Genomic DNA, 13,724 nt, shown 5'->3' with positions numbered 1-13,724 from the left:
TCGACTTTAATGCTACTTTGGTTTGGACTTAAGTGAGATTCATTTGAGTGAAGTCATAGTAAGAGCGGTTCAAACCACGCGGATCGTGTGTTAAACCACGATCTAGGAGGATAGAGGTATCGACTTCTCGATAGGTGACCATAGGAGGGGTTGAGGGTTAAGGTTTCGTGATCACAAAGTAGGTTAGGGTGGATGTTAAACGAGTCCAAGGCTTTTTTATATTGTAATCTCTTCGTGTTTTAGTATTGTGAGTAGTTTAGTTTACTTACATTGTTCCAAATCCCCCTATTCGGTTACTTTGGCCTTAGCACATACTAGGGTTCTTGATTCGCTAATTTGGAACTAACTCTTTTCAGGTTGAGAAGAGAACGGCGTGAAAGCTTCAAGGAGCATCCTTTTGCTATCGAAATAGAAGAAGAGATGCCTTCGAGGGTCGAGCCACGCACATTGAAGGAGCTCACAACTCCTAACCTTGATCAGCAACCCTTATGCATTGCATTCCCACAAGAAGATCAAGGGGAGACTTTTGAGCTGAAATCGGGGTTAATACATTTGCTTCCGACATTCTATGGGCTAAATGGTGAGGATCCGAATAAGCATCTTTCGGAGTTCCATGTGGTGTGTAGCAGCATGAAACCAAGTGGCGTGTCGGAAGAGAAGGTGAAACTCAAGGCATTCCCATTCTCATTAAAAGGTGCGGCAAATGATTGGTTATATTACCTTCCACCGGGTAGCATTTCTACATGGGCTGATTTGAAAAAGGCTTTTCTCGAGCAATATTTTCCGACTTCGATGTCTTTGGTGTTGAAGAAGGAGATAAGCAACATCGAGCAAAAGAGTGATGAAACCTTTTATGAGTATTGGGCCAGATTCAGGAAGTTATGTGCTAGTTGTCCTTCTCATGGTCACTCAGATGAAGATTTAGTGCTCTACTTCTATAATGGATTAAGTGGTGAAGATGCACGAATGGTGAATGCAGCAAGTGGAGGGTCAATTGTGAATAAAACTGCACAAGCTGCTAAAGATTTGATAAACGAGCTAGCTGAGGGCTCGAGACAATTCACTAGAAGAGCAGGAACTCGTCGTATGGCTGTCAAGAGTCCCGGAACTTCTAAGTTAGAGGATCAAGTGCAAGCTTTGACATCCATGATGCGGGAATTCATGACAAAAGAAAAGAATACTCAACATGTGAAAGCTTGTGGCATTTGCTCTTCGAATCATTCCACAAATTTTTGTCCTCATTTGCAGGAGGAAGCGAGTGAAGAGGTAAAGGTGGCCGGATTTCAGGGCCAAGGTTTTCAGAAGCGGTACGACCCGTATTCGAACACATATAATTCTGGGTGGCGAGATCACCCCAATTTGAGATATGGGAACACTTCGGGAAACCAGCAGGGATCGCACCAGTATAACCGTCCTCCACCTCCTTACCCGAGACACGAGGAGCAAGGAGCTCCACATTTTAGGCCACAAGGCCAAGTACAGGGACCGAGTACCAGCATGTCAACTGAAGATATGATTAATGCTTTAACTAAAAATGTGAGTAACATGCAGGGAAATATGGTTCAATTTCAGGAAGAGACCCGATCGAGCATCAAGAATTTGGAGCAACAAATGAGTCAGGTCTCTGGAGCAGTGAGTCGATTAGAGGCTCGAGATTCGGGAAAGCTACCATCTCAAACGGAGCTTAATCCAAAACAGAATACAAGTGCAATCACTTTGAGGAGTGGAAAAGAGATAAAAGAAAGAGATAAAGAGGTCGAGGAGGAGATTGTTGTTTATGAGCCCGAGCCAGAGCCAGAGCCAGAGCCAGAGCCAGAACCTGAGCCTTCCACATCTCATGAGAAGCCCAAGCAATCACCACCTCCACCACTTTATGAGCCAGCTCCTCCTTTCTAGAAGCACTGCGAGATACTCGGAGAAAAGATTGTGATCGTGACATTTACGAGGCTTTCCGTAAGTGTGAGGTAAATATTCCCCTTTTGGATGCTTTAAAGCAAATTCCTAGGTATGCTAAATTTCTTAAGGAAATGTGTTCAACAAAAAGGAAACAAAGGTTAAGGGAAGCTCAAAAGGTAAAGGTTAGCGAGCACGTCTCTGCCATGTTCCAAAAGGCACTTCCTCCGAAGTGCAGTGATCCGGGCATGTTCGCTATCCCTTTAGTGATTGGGAACACGACATTTCCTAGGGCTATGCTAGATTTAGGGGCTTCGATTAATGTCATTCCATATTCTTTGTATGAGTCTCTAGACTTTATGGGACCTTTCCCGACCTCTTTTGGTTTCATGTATATTCTTTTAGCAGTGGATTACGTATCAAAATGGGTGGAGGCTAAGGCCACTCGTACTGACGATGCTAAGGTGGTTGCAGATTTTGTGAAATCTAACATATTTTGCAGGTTTGGAATTCCAAGGGCATTGATTGGTGACAAGGGAACCCATTTTTGCAATCGAACCATTGGTGCGCTGCTGAAAAAGTATCATGTGACTCACAAGACCTCAACGGCCTACCATCCACAAACACATGGCCAAGCGGAGGTGTTTAATCGAGAGACCAAAGCAATCTTGGAGAAAACGGTGAATCCAAGTAGGAAGGATTGGAGCTTGCAATTGGAAGACGCACTATGGGCATATATGACAGCTTATAAAACCCCAATTGGTATGTCACCATACCGATTGGTGTTTGGAAAGCCGTGTCACCTTCTAGTAGAGCTTGAGCACAAAGCATACTGGGCCGTCAAAAACTTCAACATGGCCCTGGATGAAGCTGGATTGCATCGGAAGTTACAATTGCAAGAATTGGAGGAGATAAGGAACGAGGCTTATGAAAACGCATCAATTTACAAAGCAAAGACTAAGGCATGGCATGACAAGTTAATTATAAGAAAAGAGTTTAAGGTGGGCCAAAAGGTCCTCTTGTTTCAGTCCCGCCTCTTGGACCAGGAATAAGTGTTCACAATCTCATGCTAGATTCTTTCATGCAAATCCAAGGTGGCAAATTATATGGGACTAACATGACAGGCCAAACACTGTACGGAGTTGAGACATTAGAAAATGGATTAAATCCATCACTTATGAGCCCCAACCTAATATTACGAGGGTTTGCAGAAAAAACCTTGTGTTCCTTATCAAAGTGTTGCCATGCTTTCCCATCAGCAGGCTGATTAATCACCCCTTTTTCAACATCCCTTTCATGATGCCATTTCATATCGGAAGTTGTTTTGGAGCACATGAATAATCGTTGAAGCCTTGGTTTAAGTGGGAAGTATCGAAGTACCTTTTGAGGAATGTTCTTACCATTTTCCCTTGTTCTAGTTTCCCCACTATGCTTCCCTTGCTTCCCCCTAGAAGCGTTGCAAATTTTATAATTTTCTAACTTCTTGTCATCTTTCCAAAAAAGCATACAGTCATTTACACATGCATCAATTTTTTCATATGAAAGTCCCAAATCTTTAACAGTCTTTTTAGCATCGTAATAGCACTCAGGAAGGGTAGACTCATTTGGCAACAATTGACTTTTCAGAAACTTCAGCAACATAGTAAATGACTCATTACTCCATCTCCCAATTGTTTTGATGTGAAGAAGATTTTTAATTGCAGACAATCGGGAAGAGTTAGAACCTTCAAATAATGGTTTTTTAAAATCATCAAACAACCTATAGAATTTCTCTGCATCAGTGTTAGGTCTTTCTTGTTGATCACTAGGTGTACCAATATGCAGGTCATTTTCACCAAACACTCCACGATTTGAAAAAAAATCCCTAAGCATTGTCTCTATCTCATCCTCATTGTCATCTTCAAACATATCATTATCATTATCACCAACACCACCACCTTCACTAGATTGTAATTCAATCGAATCCTCACCTACCCTTTCTCCATGATGATACCAAAAGGTATAGCTTTGAATAATTCCATAAGTCAATAGATGATCCATAACCATCTTACGACATCCAAATGATGAGTTTTTACATTTTATACATGGACATCTGATTTTATTGTCTTCTTCCGTCTTCTCAAATGCATATTTTAACACCTTTTTCATATGCAACATTCCAGCGATCATCTTTCCCAAGTTTCATCCAATCCTTACAAGGTGCCATTGTAAATATTCTGGACAAATTTTGTATCAATTAAATAATATTACTTACTATACTTCATTTTATAAAATATGCATTTGAAAGGAATATATGACAGATAATCAATCTTAATAAAAGGTACTTCCAGGAATAAATTAGACACAAAAAAGAGAAAGACAATCAGCGTATATGATATAATCTTTCATTAATTTAATAATGACCTACTATATCATATATGCATTCTCATCTCATCTACCTTATCTCTGATTCTAAACAAATTTCAAGACCCCTTAAAGTATGGTTCGAAATTAGGGTCAGGGAAAAGATTCAAATTAAAATAATAATCATTTAAATGAAAATCCGAAAACTTTTTGAAGTACTAGTCTTGAAAGAAACAAAGTTAGCCATTCTAAGACAATTATTTTAATGACATACAATAATTTTCATCATACATAACCCAAAAAATATTCTATACTATTATGCAATATAGCAATACACTCAATACATAAGCAGTAGCATTATGTGAAAATGGGCCTTTTTTAATTAAAAAAATAAAGCAGCACCACTAGTATAATTTTATCAAGAGCATTAATTGAAGTGGAGCAGCAACATTAAGCAGTATCAAGCAACAACGTCAAAAGAAAATAAGCAATAGCTTTGACCACTCAAAGTAGCATCATCGTTAATAGAAATAAAGTATAGTAACGTCACTAAATCGAGCACAATTAACAAGTAACAACTATTGACTATAGTTTTCGAAACCAATATACTCAAACAACAAACACATGGCTTAGGATTAGTAGTTTCAAGCAAAGCATTTCATCAATTAGATGTTAAATTATATGTAAAACAGACAAAATTGAATTGGAACCCAAAAATGAAGGATTGTTTGAAACCCATACCTGAAACAAAATTCTCTTGAGCAAGGAGTTTAGGAAACCCAATATCAGCTTTGTTCGGTCAGATATGTCGAACGCCTCTCACTATACTCGCTACCCCAATCGTTTTGGTTATGGAGAACGCCTCTGACAGTGTTCGTGTCTCCAATTCTGCAACTCAATACTTTGCTCAATAAATTCACTCATTTTAACTTGAATTTTTGCAAATATTTGTGGAAATAATCTAAGTTTTAGATGCCATGGTTGGTGTGTGTAGAGAGAGAAAGGAAAAAGGAGATAGGAGAAAGGAGAAAAGAAAGACTGAACTTTTAGGTTCCTTTTTTAGTAAGATTAAAAATTAATTTTTTTTTCATTTTTTTTACTAGTAAAATTTTAAATTACAACCACAAAATTGTCATAAGTAATTTAGAGATGGTCGTAAGTTGATAATAAAACGGGGAATAAAACCCGCTTAAACTTTTGGTGAAATTTTTCAGTTTATTTACAACGAGTATTTAAGAATTACAACAAGAATTTGGTTTGGTCGTTGAAAAAAGTCAACAATTACGACCAGATTGAAATCTGGTTGTAGTTGACTATATTTTACGACCAGATTCGCGTGTGGTCGTATTCTGTGGTTGTTATTAAGACATTTTGTTGTAGTGTTTAATGACATTAGCTACATCGACTAGCATCCCAATTCCATAATCCTTAATTCATAATGAGAATTCTAATTATAAAACTAAACTAACTAGACTTAACTCACAACCTTCACCTAAATCAAGAACAACAACAACGCACTGCCACAACAACAACAAACAAACAAACAACAAACAATAATAATAACAACCCAATAACATCCACCACAACAATTCCACCACAGCCACCACAACTAAAACAACCATCACAACAACAACAACAACATCAACCACACCAACAATCATAAAGAAACAACACCACCACCACATCAGAGGGGGCGGAAAAAAGAACAGGACACCAACACAGTCGCAACAACGACATAACAAAAGCAACACAACCACCACAACAATAACACAACAACTAATTCCCAATTTACAAATTATCAACCTTTAACATTCTAGATATTTGGCCTCAACTCAGAACCAACTATAAGCTCAATAACACTAGCTACACCATATAACTAGCATCCAACTTCATAACCATAATTCCAAACTCTTAATTCTAAATTCTGTAAACTAATTCTACATATCTTTGGATCATATAACTAACCACAACTAGCAACAATACTTCACAATGACGATGACTCACCAACAACATAACCTCAACCACAAGAACAGAACAACAATAACCCAACAACACTACTACAACAGAGCAACAACAACAATAACAACTTCACAACAACTTCACCACAACCACCACAACAACAACAACATAACAACTCCACCTCAATCATCACAATTACTCCACAAGTCCATGTACTAAACACCTTCCATTTAGAAGCATAATCGTAATGATTTAGTGTATAAGTGTTGTTTAGGTCAAATAAAACATCTCTAATGAACCTTAGCATAATATATCCATGTTATATACTCAATATACACATAATAAAATACACATCATAAGTAAATTCATTTCATAAACATGCTTTACACCAGAAAGAAACAACCACCTAACTATAGGTAGGGAAATCTCTAGGTTGAAACCAAACCAAGTGTGTACCTTCACTTAGGTTGCTTAGTGCACTTAAAACTTCTTATCCTAAGTGGTTTACTCTTCCTGCAACTTCCCCTGAATATGTAAAGTGCTAGGGATTAGTTTCAACAAGCTTATAGATATGAAAAACTAAGCTTAAATACAAGAGGTGTAATCTGTTGAACTTACATCAACTTATGTGATCTTTCAGCAAGGTTTTCTTTATGAGTTTAGGGTCTAAAGATTGGAACTGTTGGGCCCTCATTTTCTGTAGGCTTTGGCGGGATTTGGATTTATTTTGAATTTGTGATTTGCATGGCAGTTGGGTGAAGAAGTGGTGTGACCAAGTCAAATAACGTTGTGCTATGATATCTTGGCAGTTGAGAGAAGCGGAGGATTACACTTGATTCGGCTGACGTGGCCCTTATTTGGAGGAACAACTCAAATGGCAGCTGGGAGTATTTTTTAGATATATATTTGTAATCTTATGTAAACCTAGCTTTTTCTTCTGACTTCTCCTCAAGCAAAAAAAATACATTTTTTTCTCTCTCTTTCTTCGATTCTCTCTGATTACCATCGAGTAATATCTCGCATTGTACTCGATCTTTATATTGACGCCGACGACATATTAGTGGATTGGTGATCAAGAGCATCACCCGCGGTTTTCCCTTTAATTGGGTTTTCCGCGTCAACAATTCTTCTGTCTCTTTATTGTTTTTTTTTCATTTTTATTTCTTATTTATTCGATGATGTTGATTGCTCAAAATATATTGATGTAGTTGTTGGCACCTTCACCTCTTAAGTACTTGGTACAAAATCGGCATAAACAATTTGGCGCCCACCGTGGGGCCATAGCAAGATCTTTATACATCCGTTGACAATCACATTCATTCAGTTCATCTTATTTGCATACATTTTTCCGTACTTTTCCATCTCGTTGTATTTTCAATGGAAGGACAATGGGTCACCACCCAGGAAGTCATTGACGAGCTCAATCGCGTTAAGGCGGAGATGGCGACGTTGAAGGAAATATGTCGCGTCCTGCATGGAGAACCAGAGCTTGAAGTCCGCCCAAAAGCCTTCGAAGGAGCCAAAGCCTCGCAATGTTCGTGACGTCCCTAAGATGTGTGATCTAGACGCCGGCGGATTCGAGACTCCTGTGAACCATGTCATTCCTGAAGACACTGATGATTCAAAAAAGGAAGACAACGATGGTGATGAAAATGGTGGCGTCAATCCTCCAAAGGAGCCCATCCGACGCCGTCTTGATGATCCTATCCAGCAACGTCTCCAGCAATTAGAAGACATGATCGCTCGCATTCCTGGCGTCCCCCGGCCAACGGAAAAAGCCACCCCTAACAGTTATGCTGATTCTCCTTTTGCTGATCCCATTGCGTTGATCGAGGTGCCCAAGCGGTTCTCTGTCCCGTCCATGAAGCTGTATGACGGCACCACAGATCCCAACGACCATGTCGCTCAGTACAAGCAGAGGATGATTACCATTTCAATTTCAAAAAAAATGCGAGAAGCATGCATGTGCAAAGGCTTCGGCTCGACGTTGACTGGGCCAGCACTACAGTGGTTTATCAATCTCAATAACGGGATTATCTCCTCTTTTGCTCAATTAGTTAACACTTTTAATATGCAGTTTGCTAGTAGCCGTAAAATGGAAAAGCAGGCTTGCGATTTACACAGAATTGTGCAAAAATCTGACGAGTCTCTTAAAGAGTTTGTGAACAGGTTTAACCGGGAGAAGGTGTCCATTCCAAATTGTCATGCCCGGACAGCCATCGAAACTTTCAGACGTGGCTTAGATGAAGAGTCTGACCTCTACAAGGAGCTGACCAAATATCCTTGCCCGACGTTCGAAGATGCTCAAGCCAAGGCGTTGGCCCAAATCAGGCGGAAGGAAGACATGCAGTCCAGAAAGGCTTATGCCAGTGCTGATAGCCGGAAGGCGGCGACCAACAAGCAAGCGTCATGGCGTCAAAAGCCGTATGAGCGTCCGCAGCAAGTCTATAGCGTCCGTCACGTCGGGTCGGTCAACGACTGGAAGAATGATCCTGGCCTGCCTCCTAATCTTGCCGAATATGGTTTCAACGTCACCATGGGAGGTATAACACTTTACATTACTTAGGTTCTGCTGTTAAATGGCCTTACAGGAACGAGAAGTCGACGGCCCATCGCGACAAATCTAAATGGTGCGAGTTCCACGGGGACCATGGACATCACACCGACGAATGCGTCGCCTTTAGGCGAGAGGTGTCCCACCTGCTGAAGCAAGGATACTTAAAAGACTTGCTGACGGAGAAAAGGAAGCAAACGGCGTCGAAAAACGACGACCGACGTCAACCACCGTCATCACCAGCACATATCAAGGTAATTAACGTAATTAGTGGTGGATCAGATATATGTGGACTAACATATTCTGCAGCCAAGCGACATGCACGAGACGGTCCGAATCAGGACGCCATCCCCAAGGAGCTCCGTCACCCGCGTGATGCTGAGTTGGAGGCCATGCCCATCACCTTTGATGATGCCGACCTCGGTGACGAAAGGGATATACATCACGACGGACTGGTAATATCTCTAACTGTCAGTAATTGCTTGCTTAAACGTGTGTTAGTGGACAATGGCAGTTCATCAAACATCCTGATGAGAGGCGCTCTAGAAGATATGGGGATCGATGAGCGTGACGTCATCAGGAAATCCACCGTCCTTGTCGGATTTAGCGGAGAGTCCAAGCATACTGTGGGAGAAGTGACGTTGCCCACCTTCGCCAAGGGAGTTAATATGCCAACAAAGTTTTATGTCATTGACTGCCCTTCTTCTTATAATGTGATTTTAGGCAGGCCATGGATCCATAGCATGAAGGCTGTCCCATCATCGTTCCATCAATCTTTTAAGTTTCCCACAAAATGGGGAGTGCAGGAGATCAAAGGGGACAAACGAATCGCGAGAGAATGCTACAAGACGTCTCTCAAACCAAGAAAGTCGGAAGCATATCAATTACAGACGCAAACGTTGGGAGAGCAAGACTTTGACAAGCAGCAAGTGGACGAGGTCGTCTTAGACCCTAGCAAACCAGATTAAACAATCAAAATAGGGGCTGCACTATCTCCCGACGTCCGTCAACAGGTAATAGATTTCTTAAAGGCTAACGCTGACTGTTTTGCATGGTCCCACGAGGACGTCACAGGAATAGATCTTGACGTGATCACACACAAACTTAATGTTGACCCCAATCACAAACCGGTCAAACAGAAGTGACGCAAATTCGCCCCTGAACGAAACTAAATTATCAACGACGAAGTTCAAAAGTTGATTGACACCGGCAAGGTAAGGGAAGTAAAATATCCCGATTGGTTAGCTAACGTCGTTGTTGTCGGTAAGAAAAACGGGAAATGGAGGGTCTGTATAGACTTTACCGATCTCAATAAGGCATGTCCTAAGGACTCATTCCCCTTGCCGCACATCGACACCCTTGTAGATGCCACAGCAGGACATGAGCTGCTGTCATTCATGGACGCCTTCTCAGGGTACAATCAAATACTCATGCATCCAGAGGACCAAGAGAAGACGTCATTCGTCACCGATCACGGCATCTATTGCTACAAGGTTATGCCGTTCGGATTAAAGAACGCTGGCGCAACCTACCAGCGTCTGGTTAACGCCATGTTCAATGACCAGCTAGGGGACACCATGGAGGTCTACATAGATGACATGTTGGTCAAGTCCAAGAATACACATGATCATGTGTCGCATCTCCAGCAATCATTCGACGTCATTCGGAGGTATGGTATGAAACTTAATCCTAAAAAGTGTTCTTTTGGAGTGTCTGCAGGTAAATTTTTGGGATACATAGTTACAAAGCGGGGCATCGAAGCTAGCCCAGATCAAATCAAGGCTATCCTCAACATTCAATCGCCGCGAAATTCGAAATAGGTGAAAAAGTTAACTAGACGTGTCGCCGCGTTGAACCGTTTCATCTCAAAGTCTTCAGACAAATGCAGACTATTCTATGACGTCCTGAAAAAGAACAAAGGATTCGAGTGGACGCCAGAGCACGAGCAAGCCCTCCAAGACCTCAAACAGTATCTCATGACACCACCCTTGCTATCAAAACCAGTAGCCGACGAGCCGCTACAACTGTACGTCGCCGTCAGTGAGTCCTCGGTAAGTGTCGTCCTGGCCAGAGAGGGACAATAAGGGCAATTGCCAGTGTACTATGTAAGTAAGTCATTGGTTGACGCTGAAACCAGGTACGCTTCTCTAGAGAAGCTCGTCCTAGCAATAGTGACGACGCCCAAATAATTAAAACATTATTTCGAGGCACATTCTATCCATGTCAAAACTAACTATCCTGTTAAGTCCATTTTAAGACATCCAGAATTGACAGGAAGAATGAGCAAGTGGGCGATTACACTGAGCAGTTAAGACATTACATATCAACCTCGAAGAGCAATAAAGTCGCAAGCATTAGCGAATTTTGTGGCTGATTTTAGCCCTAGACTGGAAGCGACGACACAGACGGAGGTAAGCATGCTTGAAGTTAATACGACTAATAATAAGTGGGTCTTGCATGTAGATGGGTCCTCCAACTTTCGGGGCGCCGGGTTAGGCATATTGCTAAAGTCGCCACAAGGGGACATCATTGCACGAGCTATCAGTTGCGACTTCAAAGCCACCAACAACGAAGCAGAGTACGAGAGGTTGCTAGCAGGGTTGACGTTGGCCAAAGACTTAAACGCCACTGAAGTAGAAGCATACAGTGACTCACTACTCATCGTCAGTCAAATCAAAGGAGAATTTGCCGCCAAAGATTCCAAAATGACTGCATATCTAGACGCCGTCCAGTCAAAGGTAAAATCTTTTGTGAAGTTTGACATTTTTCAGATCCCTAGAGACCAGAGCACGCAGGCAGATGCATTGGCAAACATTGGATCAGCCATGAGGAAGTCAGGGTTCAAAAGCATACCCATAGTACACTTGTTGTCGCCTGCAATTGATAAAACAACTACGGTTGTTGACGTCAATGACGTTGCGACGGGTGTTGGCGATGTCGCGACGCGATCAGCAAGCTGGCGAACCCCGTTCATTCAGTACCTTAAAGATGGTACCCTCCATGAAGATAGGCTACAAGCCAGAAAGGTAAGTTTCAGAGCTTCAATGTACGTCCTACTTGACGGTATACTGATTCGTAAGTCCATTGCAGGGCCATACCTGAGATGTCTCGACGGCGACGAATGCCAACAAGTGTTACAAGAAATGCATGACGGGTGTTCCGGTAATCACTCGGGAGGACGTAGTCTTTCCAACAGGACTTTATGCATGGGATACTATTGGCCGACACTGCGTCAGGACGCTGTTGTATACGTCAAGAAATGTGACGCCTACCAGCGACATGCCGCCATGTCACATAAGCCTGCAGAGAAGCTGCACCCTACTATTACCCCCTGGCCCTTCATGAGGTGGGGAATGGACATCGTTGGAAAACTACCTCAAGCACCGGGGTAAAAAGTGTTCATGTTAGCACTAACTCACTATTTTTCCAAATGGATTGACGCTGATTCATTCACGCAGGTACGTGATAAAGAAGTTATTACTTTCATATGGCGTAACATCATATGCAGGTTTGGCGTCCCCTCTAAGATCATTTGTGACAACGGCTCCCAATTTATAAGCACGCCCACGAGAAATTTCTTGGCTAAATGGAACATACAACTCAGTACTGCAACACATAGGTATCCGCAAACTAACGGGCAAGCCGAATCAAGCAACAAGTCAATTATCAAAGTCATCAAAAGACGTCTCAAGGCAGCCAAAGGTAAGTGGGCAGAAGAGCTTCTGTCAATCCTTTGGGCAAACAGGACTACCCCCAAGACGGCGACGAGACAAACTCCTTTTTCTTTAGTGTACGGCTGTGAAGCCGTCCTTCCCCCCGAGGTGCGCATCCCGACGTCGCGTTATAGCTTGCTGACTCCAGAAAGGAATGATGAAGAGTTGAGCCACGACATCGTTACAAGCGAAGAATTAAGAGAAGCGCCACTTATCTGTATGGCGTCCGAGCAGCGGATAGTGGCCAGAAGTTTTAATAAGAACGTTAAAGCTAAAACATTCAACGTCGGAGATTAGGTTTTAAGAGAAGTCTTCCAAAACACTAAGGAGCTTAATGCAGGGAAGCTGGCACCAGCATGGGAAGGCCCGTATAGAATCCAAAAAGTGGTAGGCAATGGTGCCTACCGAATATATACCAAGGACGGCAAGCCCATCCCAAGGATTTGGAATGTCGTCCACCTTAATCGTTATCATTTTTTAGTAAAGCATCATCATGTAATAAACAATTAAAATAGGTAATGATGTACTTAACTTGTCCAGATTATATTTTGCCTAATTGGCATGTTTTCTCCTTTACTAACATTGGTACTTGAGTTATGTTAACAACAATGTAGGTATACTCATCATACAAATAAGAGACGCGACGTCAGACGTCGTTGTTATTAATTACAAACTCTTCACGGCTGTATCATGACGGAATAGGGGCAACATATACATTACGAGACGGACGCCCCACCCCGTCAGACACATCTTAACAGCTTTTACATCTACAACGTCATCAAACCAGTGTGTTTAGTTGGAAGTGGCAGTTAGCCCTTCATTGCAACAAAAACACCACTTGGTCCACATCACAAAGGTACCTTACAACATTGTACTTACATACATACTTGTGTTTATAATCAAACATAAACAACATGCATAGCAAACAAGCATGACATAGCCAAACACGTACAAATTATAAACACAACATAATATTGTCATAAAACTACGCATAATCAAAAGTTAATGTTTCACAACCACACCATATAAAACGAAATTCAAAAACATCCAAGTTTTGTGACACAGCACCTCCAAAAGTAAGTCATAAAGCTAACTATTTGTTATAGGTGATGCAACACCTTGCAGTAATTAGGAGGAATCAGGCAACGCCGTCGGTTTCGGTATTGACACCAGAGTCAGTAGTTGTTGTGATGTCAGCATTGTTTTCGCCTTCGGGGACTAGATCTTCTGCCGTCCCAAACACCTCCAAAAACTACCTGACG

At 41.7% G+C, this 13,724-nt stretch overlaps 1 protein-coding gene across 1 annotated transcript; it reads left to right on the top strand.

The window, feature by feature from the left end:
- Positions 1-420: 420 nt before the first annotated feature.
- Positions 421-1,896, top strand: LOC104893344 (uncharacterized). Its single transcript, XM_010679440.2, has one exon. It carries the CDS (start codon positions 421-423, stop codon positions 1,894-1,896), a length of 1,476 nt encoding a protein of 491 aa, XP_010677742.2.
- The last annotated feature ends 11,828 nt before the right edge of the window (positions 1,897-13,724 follow it).

This window comes from Beta vulgaris, chromosome 5 (assembly GCF_026745355.1).
Source record: "Beta vulgaris subsp. vulgaris cultivar EL10 chromosome 5, EL10.2, whole genome shotgun sequence".
NCBI classification, from domain to species: Eukaryota; Viridiplantae; Streptophyta; class Magnoliopsida; order Caryophyllales; family Amaranthaceae; genus Beta; species Beta vulgaris.
Note: the sequence above shows the minus strand (reverse complement) of the source record. Positions and strands in the feature narration are given on the sequence as shown.